General features: G+C 52.4%; 1 protein-coding gene across 23 annotated transcripts in view; it reads left to right on the plus strand.

The window, feature by feature from the left end:
* SCRIB (scribble planar cell polarity protein) overlaps positions 1–19,272 on the plus strand; it is a 114,321-nt gene that overhangs the window by 35,690 nt on the left and 59,359 nt on the right. For 22 of the 23 annotated variants that reach the window (XM_038126342.1, XM_038126351.1, XM_038126324.1 and 19 more), the window contains exons 14-16: positions 102–326; positions 1,103–1,420; positions 3,993–4,055. In XM_038126342.1, the coding sequence (XP_037982270.1) occupies positions 102–326; positions 1,103–1,420; positions 3,993–4,055 (606 nt within the window). The remainder of the gene's footprint in view (positions 1–101; positions 327–1,102; positions 1,421–3,992; positions 4,056–19,272) is intronic. The other variant, XM_038126315.1, reaches the window with a different exon arrangement.

The following is a 19,272-nucleotide window of genomic DNA, read 5'->3' on the forward strand; positions in this document are numbered from 1 at the left end:
GAGGAAAAGCTGGTTCTGTTGGTGCTGCATTCCCACCTCACAGCAGTCCCACTGCACGGCTGCTCCGGGCTCCATCCTGACCACCACAACCCTTTCCTCAGGAGAAGAGGCTGAGTGCCACGTCCAATCGCAGCGAGGACTCGCACCTGTCCACCAGCACGGCCTCTGTGGACTGCAGGGCAGAGGAGAGAGAGCAGGGCTGGCCCAACGGGCAGCTGCCTGACCTGCACAGGGAGCTGCACAGGGAGGGCAAGCCCAGGGCCCAGGAGGAGCACAAGGAAGCTGCTGACCAGGAGGACGAAGATGTGGAAGTGGAATACAATGAGGTAGGAGCCTGGGAACTGCAGCAGGGTCGTGAGAAAAAGTGAAAGGAGATGGAAGTTTCAGAGGAAGTGGGAAATTGAGGTACAGGTACAATCCCCACTGGATGTGGGATTTGGGCATCGCTGGAGGCAGATCCAGGCCGTGGAAAGCAGTGCAAGCAGAGGCTGAGGCAGCTTGTGGGAGCCTGGGCTGGATAGTGTGGGAGCCAGGCAGGCTGTGGGAAAGCTGGGGTGCCTGTGAGGGGTTTGAATGCCCTCCATCCCTGGAGCTGACAGAAGTGTGCCTGGGGAAGGTGTGCTTGTGGGAAAAGGCAAGGATGTGAAATGGGAATGCATTCCTGCATTGTCCTGGCACACCAGCAGTGACACTGGCCTGGGGAAGGTGTGCTTGTGGGAAAAGGCAAGGATGTGAAATGGGAATGCATTCCTGCATTGTCCTGGCACAGCAGCAGTGGCACTGGCACACCAGCAGTGACACTGGCCTGGGGAAGGTGTGCTTGTGGGGAAAAGGCAAGGATGGGAAATGGGAATGCATTCCTGCATTGTCCTGGCACAGCAGCAGTGGCACTGGCACACCAGCAGTGACACTGGCCTGGGGAAGGTGTGCTTGTGGGAAAAGGCTAGGATGGGAAATGGGAATGCATTCCTGCATTGTCCTGGCACACCAGCAGTGACACCAGCTCTGCCTGTGCAGCAGAGGGGTCACAGGGACAGCAGGGTCTGTGCTGCCAGCCCTCTGTTCCCCGAGGCTCACGTGTGTCTGGGCTTTGCTCTCCCAGCCCACCGTGCACTTCGCCGAGGACACGCTGATCCGCAGTGAGGATGAGGATGAGGACGAAGAGCGGCCGTTTCCAGTGGAGAAGCAGAGGCTTATCCGCAAGGACACGCCCCATTATAAGAAACACTTTAAGATCACTAAACTGCCCAAGCCAGAGGCAGTGGTGGCACTTCTGCAGGGGCTGAACAGTGACGGGGTCCCCAAAGAGGAAGAGGAGTTGGGAGGCTGCAATAATAACACAGAGCCCCGGGATCAGGAGGAAGCATGGGAGGAGGATGACAGAAAGAATGGAGCTCTGTCTGCTCAGCCATCCGTGAAGGTAAGGTCTTGTGGGGATGGGGAGCTCAGAGGGGTGCAGACCTGCCCTCTGCTCCTGTGACCCAGCAGCCAGGTTGATGTGGTGCTGGGGAAGGCACTGGCAGGAGGCTGCAGCACTTGGGGATGTGCTGAGGGTGGCAGAGCTGGATGTCACTGGGGCTGTCCTAGAGCTGTGCTGCGTGGCTGTGTCTGACACCTTCACTGCACCCAGGTCCTTGCACCAGCCCCATTCCACGTGCTGCAGGGACAGTTCTGTCTCATCACTGGCGGGTTCTGCTGTTCCTTCCAGCCTCCTCCTCACTGCTGGTTGTTGCTGCTGGTTCACAGGAGGATGAGCTTTGTCCCTGTGTGGATTCAGTCTTAGACTGGCACTTGGGCCACTGACACTTGTTGGCACATTGCTTCCTGGAGCGTGTGAGTGCAGCCAGGAGTGTGCCCTTCCCTGTGCTTCCACCCAGACACGGCCTGATGGAGGCTGCTTTGGGATTTAGCAGCTTGTGCTCTGAAGTTTTGGCCTTACTGCTTATACTGGGGCTTAAGAGATGGGGGTCCTTGGCTCTCTTCAGCTGAACCCCCGCGTTTGGCTGGGGACACAGAGGTTCCTGCCTGAGGAGGTTCCTCACAGTGCAATGGGAATACAAGGGTGAGGGAGGCCTCATGAGATCAGCCCAGTTCCCACCCAAGGATTTGAGCATTTTGAGTTATATTTGGTGAGCAGAGGTCAGGATGTGGCTGAGTCTCCATCACAGTCTGACATCAGCAGATCTCACGGGTGAGATGTGGGTCTCTGGAAGGTGCTGGAGAAAAACCTGCTTCTGCTGTAACTGCACATGCTCCAGGGTGTTGGGATCATTCCCATCCCTGCTGGAGCTTGGGTTGCCCAGGGAAATGTCCTTTCCCTCAGTGGGTGCTTGCCTTGCTCTGTTTGAGCCAGTGCAGCTCATCTTGTGCTCCCTAGGAGTGAGGACAGTTTTCCCACTGCTGGTGAAGTTCCTCAGCCTGGGGCTCAGTGCTCCTCTCTGTGGGGCTGGGTTGGATGCCTGCTCCATGAAGACATTTATGAGCTGTGTGCCAGCAGTGGGCATGGATGCAGGGAGCAGTGTCCCTGGGCAGGAGGTCCCTGGGCACTGAAGGAGGAGGCAGCACAGGCTGTGCAGGAGGCTGAAGCCTGGAACCAGAGGGTTTTGTTGCAAGGACAGTTGGTTTTCAGAAGAAATCCTGAGGTTTCCTGCACTTGAGAGCAGGATCCCAGGTGCCTGTCAGGGTGTGCTTTTTCACCAGAGGAAAGGATTGGTGAAGTTGTGTTTGGAACTGCAGTTGTGTTTGGGATAGCTTTTTTTTCTTTTTTTCCAGTTGTGTTTGGAACTGCAGTTGTGTTTGGGACTGCTTTTTTTCAGTTGTGTTTGGGATTGCTCGTTCCTGTGCAGCAGCTTGTGGCACCACAGGCTCCTCAGTGCTTCCTCCTGTGTTTAACCCTTCCTCCTTCCCAGAGTGACCTGGTGTGGAGGGATGAGGTCAGCTAGTGGTGGTCAGCTCAGGGTCAGGGCCTCAGGGTGCCAGCATGGACAAAGCCTGGCCTTAGGGGTGCTCCCTGGCAGGAGGGTGCTGGCACTTGGCACTCTGGGAGCCCGTGAGCAACCCTGCTGGGGTGCTGAGCAGGGCTGGGGGCTGCTCTGTGGTCCAGGGGTCAGATCTGGAGCTGTGCTGTGAGTGAGCTCAGCTGTGGAGCTCTGGAGCTCAGCCGTGACTCCTCTGGGAGAGATGGAGCTCAGCAGTGATTCCAGGAGCTGGATCAGCCCCAGAGCTCTGGAGCTCAGCAGTGACTCCTCTGGGAGAGATGGAGCTCAGCAGTGACTCCAGGAGCTGGATCAGCCTCAGAGCTCTGGAGCTCAGCAGTGACTCCTCTGGGAGCTCTGGAGCTCAGCAGTGACTTCAGGAGCTGGATCAGCCCCAGAGCTCTGGAGCTCAGCAGTGACCCCAGGAGCTCTGGAGGTCAGCAGTGACTTCAGGAGCTGGATCAGCCCCAGAGCTCTGGAGCTCAGCAGTGACTCCAGGAGCTCTGGAGCTCAGCAGTGACTCCTCCGGAGCTGAGCAGTGACTCCTCTGGAGCTGAGCAGTGACTCCTCCGGAGCTGAGCAGTGACTCCTCCGGAGCTGAGCAGTGACTCCTCCGGAGCTGAGCAGTGACTCCTCCGGAGCTGAGCAGTGACTCCGGGAGCTCTGGAGCTGAGCAGTGACTCCGGGAGCTCTGGAGCTGAGCAGTGACTCCGGGAGCTCTGGAGCTCAGCAGTGACTCCTCCGGAGCTGAGCAGTGACTCCGGGAGCTCTGGAGCTCAGCAGTGACTCCTCTGGAGCTCCGCAGTGACTCCTCTGGAGCTGAGCAGTGACTCTGGGAGCTCTGGAGCTGAGCAGTGACTCCAGGAGCTCCTGAGCTCAGCAGTGACTCGGGAGTCGGCCCAGCTCCGGCGTGCCGTGCGTGTGTTGGGTGGTGGTGGTGGTGTGGTGGTCGTGGTGGTGGGTTTGGTTGATGCTCCACTAATCCGCATGCCTCTTTGCTGGTTCCTGTCCTAACAGGGGGTGTCGTTTGATCAAGCCAATAATCTGCTGATTGAACCTGCTCGCATTGAGGAGGAAGAGGTCTGTACCACTCCTACTGTTCTCTCTCTGCCAAAAATCATCCAGCCTGCTTGATTTGCTTCCCAGCCTCACCCGTTGTTGTAGGGGGACCTCTGATCTCTCTGGGTCAAGTGGCTTCTGGACCTGGCTGATCACAAACACAATGATTGTTTCCTCCTTGCTTTCCCCTTTTCCTCCTTTCCCATCCTTGAGGTGAGAGTGGCTGCTGCAGAGCAGGAGTGAGGTGGAAATGATGTGAAAACCAAAGGGGCTGAGGTGGGAAGTTCAGTTCCTATTTGCTGTGTGTTGATGGAGAAGTGGGGATATTTATGGATATTTCTGGACGTGTGGGTAACCCTGGAGGAGCAGAGACATCAAGAATCAGCTGAGTGCTGTGTGTTGACCTTTTGATAAAAGGAGGAGGGTCCCACTCAGGGCACTGTGCCCCTGCCTGGGGAAAGGACTGGAGGCAATGATTTGTGCATCTCCTGCAGCCTCCCCCGAATCCCTTCAAGGCTCAGCATGCAGCACCTTGAGGTGTCAGGAAGGGGCAGGTGGCATCTGAGGGGCCTGGCATGGGGATGGTGAGTGTGCTCAGGGTAAAAATCCTGTGGCTGCCTGCCTGCTCCTCCTCTGGCTGTGACCAGCTTCCTGCCTCTGTCTCCAGGTTTTCAGGGCCTGGTCAGTGCCTGACCCATGGGTCAGGACCTTTCTGCAGGAAGGTTTCCCAGGAGCTGCTGGAAGCAGAGTGCTGCTGCCACTGACGAGAGGCAGGAGCAGCCTCCCTGCTGACAGCTTGCACGGGGATTTCTCCCCTGGGACAGGCAGTACAGGGCCACCAGAGCTGTGTGATACCTGGGAGTGTTGGCCAGGGTGTCTCTGAGATCTTGGCTCTGCTCTTCCCTCAGGTGTGAAACAGAGATTTTTCTTGGGTTTGGAGTAAGGCTTTCCAGGAGGGAGATGACAAATCCTTTCCCTTCAGGCAGAGCATGAGCTGGCTCCGGTGTGGTCCCCTGTTAGTGGAGCCTGAAGATTTCTCCATCTTTCTCCATCTCTAGGTCCCTGAAAACCACATCAGTATTTCTTGCATTTCTCTTCTGTGTAATCTTCTGATCCTGGAGGTCTTTTCCAGCCTCAGTGATGCTGTGATTCCTGGGTGTTGCTGGTGTGAGGCCCCAGGCTGGCTCTCAGCACAGTCCTGTGTGCACAGATCTGTTCCTATACTGAGGAAAGCATGGCTGTGCAGCTCACAAGGAGCTGGAGGTCATCTCCCAGACCGGTGGTGGGAGCTGGAGTCACCCAAGAGCAGACCAGCTTTGGGAAGTTGATTGGGAATACTTGATATGGTCCTGCAGCTCTGGGGAGTGCACAGCAAGGAACCTTGCATGAGACCAGGTTGCTCCAAGCCTGACCAGCCTGTCCTTAACACTTCCAAATGGCATCTGCCTGCTGGTTCAGGGATGATTCCTTGAGAAGAATCATGGAGCTGAGCAGAGCCTGGAGCTCTTGAGCAGCAGGGTTTGAAGTTCAGGATACTGCTGTCACATTGCTTATGTAATGTAATACAGCCCTGGGAGAAGAGGGACTGCTGATTCCTGACTGGGTGTTCCTTGACCCTAAACCATGGTTGTGAGCTGGGGACTGATCTTGTTGGAGCAGAACTGGAGAGACACACCCAGAGTGTGCCAGCCCCCTTGTGGGGCACACCCAGAGCTGCCAAGGGGGATCTGCTGCTGCAGCAGAATAGCTTTGTTAAACGTGGTGCATATCTGGGTTCCAGGGCTGGCTCAATGTCGTGGTTTGAGAGGAAGTGGGTTTTTGGGAGGTGGTTTGGTCCCAGGGTTTGGTCTCCATCCCCCTGGAGATAGCTGTGCTGGGGTGTAGAGAGGCTCTGAGAGGAGGAAGGCAGCGTGTTGAGCACCTGTTTGATGGCACAAGGTTAGACCTGAGCTCTGATTTCAGGTGGTTCTGATGGAATAGCCTGGAAGGCTGCTGGGCAGGTTGCAGGAACAGTGGAAGGAGGGTCCAAAGGTGGCAGAACAGTGGAAGGAAGGTCCCAAGGTTGCAGAAACAGTAGAAGGAGGGTCCCAGGGTTGCAGAACAGGGGAAAGAGGGTCCCAGGGTTGCAGAACAGGGGAAGGAGGGTCCCAAGGTGGCAGAACAGTGGAAGGAAGGTCCCAGGGTTGCAGAACAGGGGAAGGAGGGTCCCAAAGTGGCAGAACAGGGGAAGGAGGGTCCCAAAGTGGCAGAACAGGGGAAGGAGGGTCCCAGGGTTGCAGAAACAGTGGAAGGAGGGTCCCAGGGTTGCAGAAACAGTGGAAGGAGGGTCCCAAGGTTGCAGAGACAGTGGAAGGAGGGTCCCAAGGTTGCAGAGACAGTGGAAGGAGGGTCCCAGGGTTGCAGAACAGTGGAAAGAGGGTCCCAGGGTTGCAGAACAGGGGAAGGAGGGTCCCAAGGTTGCAGAACAGGGGAAGGAGGGTCCCAAGGCGGCAGAACAGTGGAAGGAGGGTCCCAAATTGTGTTCCAGTGCCCAGGGCTGCTCTGCTGTAGCAAAGGCTGGTGCCATCCACATCCTTGGGTGTGCCCAGCCTTAACCTGTGTCCTGCAGAGCCCCTGCAGGTGTAGGAGCTGCAGAGGGCTCTGTGCTGCCAAAGCTTCTGCTGCTGGGGGACATGGACAGGATTTTGTGTCTCACTCTGCCCAGGGACAGAAGGAGCTGCCATTCCACTCCCTGGGAAGGACAGAAGGTTTCCAAAGGTGCTGGATGTCTTCTTTGCTGCTGCTGCTGCTGCTCAGGTGTCACATCCTGTTGCTCTGCAGTCAGGGAAGGAACCTGATCCTGTGGAAACTGCTCAGGAATGTCACCATTTGTGTTGGAATGCCAGCCTCAAGCCTGGCACCAGCTAGGATTTGCCAGCAGCAGATGTCACAGCACAGCCTGGTCCTGGAGCATCCTGTGCTCAAAGGGTTCAGTTTTGGAAAGGCTCCACAGGGACTGGGCAGCACTGGGATGTGCTGGGAGCCATCCTGGGCCTCCTGCAGTATCCTGAGCTCAGCACAGGGACTGGGGAGCACTGGGATGTACTGGGAGCCATCCCGAGGTCAGGACTCAGCTCTGGAAAGGCCAGCACAGGGACTGAGGAGCCCTGGGATGTGCTGGGAGCCATCCTGGCTCTCTGCCTGGGGCTGCTCTTTGCTGCTGCACACATGGAGGTTTTCCCCTTGCTCTGGTTTTGCATTTATGGGGTGAGTGTGTGCTTCATCAGGGCATTGTCAGACTTGGAATTCTTACATAGCAAATTAGATTTTCTCATAATGTCACCCATAAATTTTAAACCCAGAAACGTTTAATAAACCTCTTGTGTAGGGCAGGAGAGGTGGCATTACCTGTGTTTGCTCACCTGGCTTGACTGGAATATGACAGAGTGGACTCTTTTTGATGTTAAAAAAACAATACAACACTCTCATTTCTCTAGTTTAATTTTTAAGGTTATAGAAGTTCCTATTGAGCAAAGAAAAATGTGCTATATTTTCTTCTTTAATTTGTCTGGCTTTTAATTTATTGCCATCAAAGTGTTTTTATTACCTTTTCCTACTGGGTTGAAGGGTCCTCAGTATTTTTCATGGAATCATAGAATGGCTTGGATTAGAAGGGAGCTTTCAAATGCCACCCAGTGCCACCCCCTGCTGTGGGCAGGGACACCTTACACTATCCCAGGCTGCTCCAAGCCCTGTCCAACCTGGCTTTAAACACTTCCAGGGATGGGGCAGCCACAGCTTCTCTGGGCCAGTGTTCTGCCACCTTTCCAGGCCAGGACCCTCTGGTTTGGAGGTGGCTTTGTGGCCTCCAGGTGGGTTTGTGATCTGTTCCTGTAAACGTGCAGCCTCACCCATGGACCTGTGTCAAGGACAGGGACACGAGTCCCCCGCAAAGTGTCGGAGATTGAGGATTGATTTATGTGACTGCTGCTTGTTCCTCATCACTGATCCCTGCTCAGCTGCAAGTTTTGTCTGATCCAGCGTTCTCTGGGGACCGAGGAGCAAAGTGTGGAATGATTCTCACACAAATGCAGTTCCCTTTCCCTGCTCCAAAGTGGGGCAGGATCATTTTGGTCCTGTTCTGCCACGCAATCATCTTGTTGGCCTTCACAGAGAGAGCAGAAAAGGGACTGATGGAGTGGAAATTGCATGTTTAAGCAGTGCTGCAGCAAATCCAGTTCTCCCTTCTGCACTAGGCAGGTGCCCTGTGTGTAACAGACAGGGGGCTTTGCTGCTTGGGGCCGGGGTTATGTACAAGAGTCAGGAATTACAACAACCCCCACAGAAATCACAGGGGCTGAGGCATTTACCTGCCTTAAAGCTGGTCCCTGTTTGCTGCAGTGTGCTCTGAGTGTCACTGCAGGAGAGCAGGAGCTCCCAGCCAGTTCCAGACCCTGCAGTGGGACACAGTCCCCAGGCTGGGCCCTGGAGTGAGGCCAGGCTGGGACAGGCTGGCATTTCTGGAAGATAGAGTTTAGCTGAAAAAGGGCTGTGCTCAACTCAGGAGCAGCAAAGCTAAGTTTGCAAGGAAGATAACATGATTTAGAAGAAGTGCTGAAGTCAAGTCTCCTACCAGGACTGGCAACCCAACAGTATGCTCTGGTTAATAAGTCAGTCAGACTTTTCATTAAATACAGATTGTTTCATCCTGTTAGCAGTGTGTGCACACACACAGATCCCTCCTCCAGGGAGAACCCCAAAACTTCTCCATATTTCTGCTTCTGGAGTGATTAGAAAACTTACTTTTGATCTGTCATTTGTTAGATCATTGTTTTCATTGTATTTTATCTTGTGCAATCTCTTCCCTGCTGTCTGACCCACTGCCTGCTTGTCTTTGGTGTAATTCTATGGACACCAGTCCTGACATCTTCCAGCCTTCCTTTTGCTGGATTAGAGAAACCAAGTTTCTCTAGTAAGAGGCATTTCCATTTATTCTCTGCCTTTTCTTTCACCTGACCTACCTGAGCTCAGTTTTGGTGACTATAGACAGCATGAGAGAGTGTACCCAGACCTTGGTCCACTGAATTCCATATTGGTTTTTCCATTTCAGGCATGGCAGTTCCTGCTCCTGGATGGGAATTTCTCTTTATTCTTACCTTTATTACACCTTTAGCTCTTCTTCCTGTATCCTTCAGGACTTGGGGTGGTTTGGCCTCCAAACAAGATGCACTTAGAGATGTCTCTGTTCTGAGGCAGGTGATGCCAGGTTTACTGGAAGTTTTCCATATGTTCCACTGCTCCTTGGATAAATGCTCTCCTCCTGCAAGGCCTGCCCTTAGCAGCACAGCATTGAAGTAGGTTTTAGGAGAGTTGTGAACTCCCCACTCTTTATAGCCTTGTAATTGTGTATTAAATGATGGGTAAAAGGACCTTTTGAACAGTCTGAAACTGCTGGGCTGAGAAGAGTCTCCAGTGGAATCTTATAGTGGAAAATATAGTGAAGAAAAATGACTGCTCCAAGGATTTCACCACAGAAGAAGGGTCAGTGGGAACAGGAATAAACATTCTGTGCTGCTGAAGAGATGAAATGGAATGTGTTCTAGTGTTACCTGTCCCAGCTGAGCCTGGGTGTAGGTTTTTGTCCTGTTTCTGGTTCTGAAATGGTTTGAGGATTGGTAGCTTTGGACAGTGCTTTTTCCTTCTCTTTAAGCCTTTGAGTGTTTTAATTTCCAGGGAAACCCTGTCCTGCTGCATTCCATAGTTTGGCCAGGCCAGATCCTTGCAGGATTCCCTTCTTTTTCTGTCTCTGAGTCCGTGACAAAGCTGGCTCACAGCTGTGATAAGAAGGAAGTGCCAGCTTCCTAAGTCCCACTTTGTGTAGTTCATTAATGAAGTAACTAATCCTGGAATCATAAAGCAGCCCAGGGGCCTCGTCAGGCCCACAGTTTGAGGGGAAGGAGCCTTGGTGAGGCTCTCAGCCCCCAGCCTGTCACATCCAGAGATATGACTCAGCACCTCCCCGTGGAGTTTGTCCCAGTGAAGGCTTGTTGTCACTGCAGACATTTCTTCCATGCCCCAAGATGAAATCAGACCTTTATATAGAGCAGGACTCTGATCTGGATCTGGATCTGCAGCCCTGGCTCACAGCTGTCAGATGGGGTCTCATATGATGTGTGAATATTCACGTAGGTGGAGGAGCCTTGGGTTTTATTGACGCTTCAAATGTGACCATGTTCCATGGTTCAAAAAGGCATCCTGGCTTCCTTCTTTCTTTGGGAAATGTGTTCACTGTCCTCAAGACTCCTGGGGAAGGAGTGTGCAGGAGCAGAGCAGCACCCTGAGCATGGCAGGTCCCTGTCCCCAGTGGAGCTGTGGCAGGTCCCTGTCCCTGTTCCCAGTGCTGCTGTCCCCAGTGGAGCTGTGGCAGTTCACTGTCCCTGCTCCCAGTGCTGCTGTCACCAGTGGAGCTGTGGCAGGTCCCTGTTCCCAGTGCTGCTGTCCCCAGTGGAGCTGTGGCAGGTCCCTGCTCCCAGTGCTGCTGTCACCAGTCCCATCTGCTCCCAGTGCTGCTGTCAAAGGTCTCATTTTTGGTTCTGTTTTGCACTGTGTTTTGCTTTGCACTGGTTTTGTGGAGGTGCTCAGTGGGAAGTCAGTGGAGTGCTCAAACTCCTCTGCCCTGTGCCCCCCATCTCTGCCCTCCTGATGCCCTTTCCTTTCAGAGCTGAACCCACGGGAACAGAGGAGGGAATAATATCAGAGCCAGGAAACCTCCAGCCCATGTCCAGGGGCTGCTCTCCTGCCAGGGCTGCTTTTCCTTTGTGGTCCTTTTCTGTCTGGGGTTAATTTAGCTCTCAGCAGTCAATGCCATCTCCCTTTTGCTCATGGTTATTTTCAGCCTGTCTCCTCGTCCCCATGAGCTGTCACTGACCAAAGCCAGACAGATTTAGCTCTTCTCATCTTTCCTGGTGAATTGGTGCCTCCAGCTCCTGCTCTTCCCTGTCCCAGCTGGGTGCACCCAAGGTGAGCAGAATCCCAGAGTTATTTAGGTTAGAAAAGACCTCCAAGACCATCAAGTTCAAACTCTGACTGATCCACGCCTTGTCACCAGCCCAGAGCCCTGAGTGCCACATCCAATCATGCCTTGAACGCCTCCAGGGATGGTGACTCTGGCACCTCCCTGAGCAGCCCCTGCCAGTGCCTGGTGACCCTTTCTGGGAAGAAATTGTTCCTGATGTCCAGCCTAAACCTTGAGGCTCTACTGTGACAGTTGCAAACTGATGTGTGGTGTCATATTACACTGACTGACGTGTGTCAGAGCAAAGTGACAGGAGTTGAGGGCCCCAGACCTCAGCAGGACAAAGGGATCCTTCCACTGGTGGGTACTCAGCTCCTGGCACGCTGTGGATCAGGATTCCTCTTCTATTCCTTTTATACATTTCAGTTCCACAGAATCTAGTGGCAATCAATTATTAGTTTACTTGAGCTTTATATCCAAAAGCATTTTTTAAGCCTGCCATTGATACTTCATTTGGAATCTTACTGAGTTCCACTGAATATCCCTAATTCTTTTGTGATTACAAACATGGAATAATCATCTTCTATAAGGTTATTAATGGCATGAAAAGATAAAAAGGGTTTATCCTCCCCCTCCTGAATTGGAAGGCCCCCAGCCTCCCCTCATATGGAATTATTTCAATGTCTCTGCTTTAGAGTAAAGCCATGCCTGACAGATCTTGACTGAACCCAAATTCTTGTTTCTCTCCTGATGGTCTTACCTGGTTCTTGGCTTGTACACCACACACCTGCACCAGCCTTGGCTGAGGCCAATGCCACATCTTGGAGCACTTCCAAAAACACCTTCACTTTTTTAGCCAAGTCTGGAATCTTCTCAGAATGAAATAGTTCGGCTTTTGAGGGACCTGGTTTTCACAGAATTCAGCTGTTCCTCATGAGAGCCATTTGTGTGCCTGCTAAGAGCCACATGTGTTCCTCAGTTACTCCTGGAGTGGTGTCTGGGTGAGGAGCTGATGGTCACAGGAATTCTTCTGGGTCTCTCAATCCATCAGTACAATGTCAGGGGTCTCGGGATACAAAAAGCCCAGAATTTTGGAAATGCTCTATAAGCACCTCCAAGGTCTCAGGCAAATGTTGGACTCTTGGACACAAGTTGTCCAGCCCTTTTGACTTTTGAAAAGGTTATTGATGATATTTAATGGATTCTTTAGCTGCTGTTCACCTGTCCCTTGTCACACATCTGTCCCAACATAAATCCAAATCACTTACTGCAGTGTGCATCTCCTGTGTCAGTATGACAGTCTCAAATCTCAGTGGTGAGTTGCTCGGCACAGCAGCAAATTCAGACTGCCCCAAATCTGCTGGGCAGTGCCCAGATGTCCCTGGCTGCTGCCTGAAAGGAAGTCTGTCCAGGTGTGCAGCAGCTCTGGTGTGTGCAGTTACTGCTCAAAGCTGGGAATTCCTGCAGGAGCACGTGAGTGTTCACAGAGAAGGGTGGGTGGATGGGCTTTGAGGTCCCTTCCACCCAAACCATTCCATGATTCCACGTTAAAAGACAGTTACACCAAAAGCCATATGAGAACTGGGTTAAGGTGGCCCCAGGTTGTGTTTGGTGTGTCCCAAAGAGGCACAGGCAGGGCCAGAGGCAGGACTGAGGGCACGAGGTGGAACTGCTTCCCTGGGTCGTGTTTGGTGCCAGTGATGGTGAACGGGTTCCCAGTGGGATCCCGGGGCTAAGGATGGCAGCTCAAAGTGTGGCAGCTTTTCCAATCTCCCCTCTTTTCCCTGGCACTGCAGCATTTTCCTGCAGGGCTGTTCCCTCTGAGGAACTGGGAGTGTGGTGTGCTCTCCATGAAAGTTTGTGCTTTCTGCAGAGGGAGAAGCAGCGAGTTTTGGTGAGAAGCAGCACAGATCAGATCATCTGAGATGGGCTGTGGGTGGATCCCTGCCTTTGGGGGAAAATACACAAGGGGTAAAATGGCCAGTGAAGCCCATGGCAGGAGCAATGGCAAGGAGAGAGCCGAGCTGTCCCTGCTGGGGGCAGCTCTGTGCTGTGGTTTCAGTGGTTTCAGTGTGGTTTTGTGGCAGTCCAGGCAGTCCCAAAGCTGCCTCAGGAGAGAGGAGCTTGGGGGAACAGCTTCAGGGTTTAGAGCCAGAAACAGCCTGAGCTGCATGAACATGAAGGGCCATTCCAGGCTCCTGGATCCAGGTCCTTCCTCTTGAGATTCATGTTCACATCAGTTACTCTTTGCATAGACCTCAAACAAACGTCCACCAATCTCACCACACTGGTTTTTGTGTGATTTTCTTGGGAGTTTGAAATCTTTTCAGCCTACATGTATTTATATCTAATTCAAGCCCCATTGCTGCAGTTGTCTCAGTATTTTTAATCTTTCTCCTTGGGGTTTTGCTTTTCATATTGATGGATAGAAGGTTCATGCCCCTCAGGCCAGTTGGCTTTTCTGGCAGGTTTCCCCGTGTTTTTAGAGTGGTTTGATGAATTTGTGAAATCCAGGGGGTTTGTGGCATACCTTTCTCTTAGTTTACAGCATCAGCTTACCATGCAGCTGGAAGTGACTTTCTGTTACCAGTGGCATCAAACAGTCCTCAGTCATTGTCCAAAATCATGATCCTGTCCAATGGATTTGGGCACTAAGCAAACCTGGGAAACACCAGGATGCTGCTCTTAGACCAGTCTGCAATCCCTGCCTGAAGCCCTGGATTGCTGTCATTCCTGTAATCCCTGCCTGAATCCCTAGTTTCCTGTCATTCCTGTAATCCCTGCCTGAAGCCCTGGATTGCTGTCATTCCTGTAATCCCTGCCTGAAGCCCTGGTTTGCTGTCATCCCTGTAATCCCTGCCTGAATCCCTGGATTGCTGTCATTCCTGTAATCCCTGCCTGAATCCCTGGATGCTGTCATTCCTGTAATCCCTGCCTGAAGCCCTGGTTTGCTGTCATTCCTGTAATCCCTGCCTGAATCCCTGGATGCTGTCATTCCTGTAATCCCTGCCTGAAGCCCTGGTTTGCTGTCATCCCTGTAATCCCTGCCTGAATCCCTGGATTGCTGTCATTCCTGTAATCCCTGCCTGAATCCCTGGATGCTGTCATTCCTGTAATCCCTGCCTGAAGCCCTGGTTTGCTGTCATTCCTGTAATCCCTGCCTGAAGCCCTGGATTGCTGTCATTCCTGTAATCCCTGCCTGAATCCCTGGTTTGCTGTCATTCCTGTAATCCCTGCCTGAAGCCCTGGATTGCTGTCATTCCTGTAATCCCTGCCTGAATCCCTGGATGCTGTCATTCCTGTAATCCCTGCCTGAATCCCTAGTTTCCTGTCATTCCTGCAATCCCTGCCTGAAGCCCTGGATGCTGTCATTCCTGTAATCCCTGCCTGAATCCCTAGTTTCCTGTCATTCCTGTAATCCCTGCCTGAATCCCTGGTTTGCTGTCATTCCTGTAATCCCTGCCTGAAGCCCTGGTTTGCTGTCATTCCTGTAATCCCTGCCTGAAGCCCTGGATTGCTGTCATTCCTGTAATCCCTGCCTGAAGCCCTGGTTTGCTGTCATTCCTGTAATCCCTGCCTGAAGCCCTGGATTGCTGTCATTCCTGTAATCCCTGCCTGAATCCCTGGATGCTGTCATTCCTGTAATCCCTGCCTGAATCCCTAGTTTCCTGTCATTCCTGCAATCCCTGCCTGAAGCCCTGGATGCTGTCATTCCTGTAATCCCTGCCTGAATCCCTAGTTTCCTGTCATTCCTGTAATCCCTGCCTGAATCCCTGGTTTGCTGTCATTCCTGTAATCCCTGCCTGAAGCCCTGGTTTGCTGTCATTCCTGTAATCCCTGCCTGAATCCCTAGTTTCCTGTCATTCCTGTAATCCCTGCCTGAAGCCCTGGATTGCTGTCATTCCTGTAATCCCTGCCTGAATCCCTGGATGCTGTCATTCCTGTAATCCCTGCCTGAATCCCTGGATGCTGTCATTCCTGTAATCCCTGCCTGAAGCCCTGGATTGCTGTCATTCCTGTAATCCCATCCTGAAGCCCTGGATTGCTGTCATTCCTGCAATCCCTGCCTGAAGCCCTGGATTGCTGTCATTCCTGTAATCCCTGCCTGAATCCCTGGATGCTGTCATTCCTGTAATCCCTGCCTGAATCCCTAGTTTCCTGTCATTCCTGTAATCCCTGCCTGAATCCCTGGATGCTGTCATTCCTGTAATCCCTGCCTGAATCCCTGGATGCTGTCATTCCTGCAATCCCTGCCTGAAGCCCTGGATGCTGTCATTCCTGTAATCCCTGCCTGAATCCCTAGTTTCCTGTCATTCCTGTAATCCCTGCCTGAATCCCTAGTTTCCTGTCATTCCTGTAATCCCTGCCTGAATCCCTGGTTTGCTGTCATTCCTGTAATCCCTGCCTGAAGCCCTGGATTGCTGTCATTCCTGTAATCCCTGCCTGAATCCCTAGTTTCCTGTCATTCCTGTAATCCCTGCCTGAATCCCTGGATGCTGTCATTCCTGTAATCCCTGCCTGAAGCCCTGGTTTGCTGTCATTCCTGTAATCCCTGCCTGAAGCCCTGGATTGCTGTCATTCCTGTAATCCCTGCCTGAAGCCCTGGTTTGCTGTCATTCCTGTAATCCGTGCCTGAAGCCCTGGATTGCTGTCATTCCTGCAATCCCTGCCTGAAGCCCTGGTTTGCTGTCATTCCTGCAATCCCTGCCTGAAGCCCTGGATTGCTGTCATTCCTGTATCCCTGCCTGAATCCCTAGTTTCCTGTCATTCCTGTAATCCCTGCCTGAAGCCCTGGATTGCTGTCATCCCTGTATCCCTGCCTGAATCCCTAGTTTCCTGTCATTCCTGTAATCCCTGCCTGAAGCCCTGGATTGCTGTCATTCCTGTAATCCCTGCCTGAATCCCTGGATGCTGTCATTCCTGTAATCCCTGCCTGAAGCCCTGGATTGCTGTCATTCCTGTAATCCCATCCTGAAGCCCTGGATTGCTGTCATTCCTGCAATCCCTGCCTGAAGCCCTGGTTTGCTGTCATTCCTGTAATCCCTGCCTGAATCCCTGGATGCTGTCATTCCTGTAATCCCTGCCTGAATCCCTAGTTTCCTGTCATTCCTGTAATCCCTGCCTGAATCCCTAGTTTCCTGTCATTCCTGTAATCCCTGCCTGAAGCCCTGGATGCTGTCATTCCTGTAATCCCTGCCTGAATCCCTAGTTTCCTGTCATTCCTGTAATCCCTGCCTGAATCCCTGGTTTGCTGTCATTCCTGCAATCCCTGCCTGAATCCCTAGTTTCCTGTCATTCCTGTAATCCCTGCCTGAAGCCCTGGTTTGCTGTCATTCCTGTAATCCCTGCCTGAAGCCCTGGTTTGCTGTCATTCCTGTAATCCCTGCCTGAATCCCTAGTTTCCTGTCATTCCTGTAATCCCTGCCTGAAGCCCTGGATTGCTGTCATTCCTGTAATCCCTGCCTGAATCCCTGGATGCTGTCATTCCTGTAATCCCTGCCTGAATCCCTGGATGCTGTCATTCCTGTAATCCCTGCCTGAAGCCCTGGATTGCTGTCATTCCTGTAATCCCATCCTGAAGCCCTGGATTGCTGTCATTCCTGCAATCCCTGCCTGAAGCCCTGGATTGCTGTCATTCCTGTAATCCCTGCCTGAATCCCTGGATGCTGTCATTCCTGTAATCCCTGCCTGAATCCCTAGTTTCCTGTCATTCCTGTAATCCCTGCCTGAATCCCTGGATGCTGTCATTCCTGTAATCCCTGCCTGAATCCCTGGATGCTGTCATTCCTGCAATCCCTGCCTGAAGCCCTGGATGCTGTCATTCCTGTAATCCCTGCCTGAATCCCTGGATTGCTGTCATTCCTGTAATCCCTGCCTGAAGCCCTGGTTTGCTGTCATTCCTGTAATCCCTGCCTGAAGCCCTGGATTGCTGTCATTCCTGTAATCCCATCCTGAAGCCCTGGATTGCTGTCATTCCTGCAATCCCTGCCTGAAGCCCTGGATTGCTGTCATTCCTGTAATCCCTGCCTGAATCCCTGGATGCTGTCATTCCTGTAATCCCTGCCTGAATCCCTAGTTTCCTGTCATTCCTGTAATCCCTGCCTGAATCCCTGGATGCTGTCATTTCTGCAATCCCTGCCTGAAGCCCTGGATGCTGTCATTCCTGTAATCCCTGCCTGAATCCCTAGTTTCCTGTCATTCCTGTAATCCCTGCCTGAATCCCTGGTTTGCTGTCATTCCTGTAATCCCTGCCTGAATCCCTAGTTTCCTGTCATTCCTGTAATCCCTGCCTGAATCCCTGGTTTGCTGTCATTCCTGTAATCCCTGCCTGAATCCCTAGTTTCCTGTCATTCCTGTAATCCCTGCCTGAATCCCTGGTTTGCTGTCATTCCTGTAATCCCTGCCTGAAGCCCTGGTTTGCTGTCATTCCTGTAATCCCTGCCTGAATCCCTAGTTTCCTGTCATTCCTGTAATCCCTGCCTGAAGCCCTGGATTGCTGTCATTCCTGTAATCCCTGCCTGAATCCCTGGATGCTGTCATTCCTGTAATCCCTGCCTGAATCCCTGGATGCTGTCATTCCTGTAATCCCTGCCTGAAGCCCTGGATTGCTGTCATTCCTGTAATCCCATCCTGAAGCCCTGGATTGCTGTCATTCCTGCAATCCCTGCCTGAAGCCCTGGATTGCTGTCATTCCTGTAATCCCTGCCTGAATCCCTGGATGCTGTCATTCCTGTAATCCCTGCCTGAATCCCTAGTTTCCTGTCATTCCTGTAATCCCTGCCTGAATCCCTGGATGCTGTCATTCCTGTAATCCCTGCCTGAATCCCTGGATGCTGTCATTCCTGCAATCCCTGCCTGAAGCCCTGGATGCTGTCATTCCTGTAATCCCTGCCTGAATCCCTAGTTTCCTGTCATTCCTGTAATCCCTGCCTGAATCCCTGGTTTGCTGTCATTCCTGTAATCCCTGCCTGAAGCCCTGGATTGCTGTCATTCCTGTAATCCCTGCCTGAATCCCTAGTTTCCTGTCATTCCTGTAATCCCTGCCTGAATCCCTGGATGCTGTCATTCCTGTAATCCCTGCCTGAAGCCCTGGTTTGCTGTCATTCCTGCAATCCCTGCCTGAAGCCCTGGTTTGCTGTCATTCCTGCAATCCCTGCCTGAAGCCCTGGATTGCTGTCATCCCTGTATCCCTGCCTGAATCCCTAGTTTCCTGTCATTCCTGTAATCCCTGCCTGAAGCCCTGGTTTGCTGTCATTCCTGTAATCCCTGCCCTAAACGCTGGTTTGCTGTCATCCCTGTATCCCTGCCTGAATCCCTGGTTTGCTGTCATTCTTAGAAACTTTTGTGTTGAACGTATAATTACACAATTTCCTGATCATCAGGATTATCAAGTCCAGCTTCTGGCCCTGCACAGAACAGCCCCAAAAATCCTCCCATGTGCCTGAGAGCATGGTCTGAGCACTCCCTGGACAGTACAGATGTGAGTCTTCGGAGCATTTCTAGAGTCCAGTGAGTCTGGGTGGAAAAACATGGGTTTTGTAGTTGGTTCCTGATAGACATGGTCATGCAAGAAGAATTGTCTGGTCAGGAGCTGGTTTGAGTTGGGCTGTCTTGGTGCTGTCTCCTCACTGCCCCATTTGTGTCTTACTTGGGTATTCCAGAACTTGGTATTTTACTCAGTTTCTAGCTCCTGCAGCAGAGACAGTGAGCTGATGGCAGGTCTGGAATCAGGGATTTCCCTGGGAAGATCCCTGGGCATTCTGCTGTGCTGTTAGCTGGGCACCAGAGGAACTGGCAGAGCAGAGCACCTCAGCTTGTTTCACATTTCCTGCAGGGGGGTTTTGGTTTGGTTTTTGGTTTAACCTTAGCAGAATGTGGAGCTCCACAAGACATTGGAGAAGTGAATGAGGGTTGGAAGGGAAGTGTTAAGGAAGGTCATCTCCTGCTTCCTTTGCTGCCCATGCTGTGGCCATGTGCAGCTGACACTGACACTTGACATCTCTGCAGCAGCCTCTCTCCATCCTGGGCTTTGTTTCCAAAGAGGTGACGTGGAGGACAGCCAGTTTGGTTCTCTGGAGGAGTCTGTGCTCATTTCTGTCACTTAGCTCCCCAGCTCCTTGGTCCTTGGCCCTGAGAGATTCCTGTCTGTCCTGTTCCTTTCCCTGTGTCCTACCACGTGCTCCCTGTCTTCCTTCTCCTGACTGTGGCATTGGGAATGGTTCATGCTGGTGTCCTTAAGAGAAA

This window comes from Motacilla alba, chromosome 2 (assembly GCF_015832195.1).
Source record: "Motacilla alba alba isolate MOTALB_02 chromosome 2, Motacilla_alba_V1.0_pri, whole genome shotgun sequence".
In the NCBI taxonomy this organism is placed as follows: domain Eukaryota; kingdom Metazoa; phylum Chordata; class Aves; order Passeriformes; family Motacillidae; genus Motacilla; species Motacilla alba.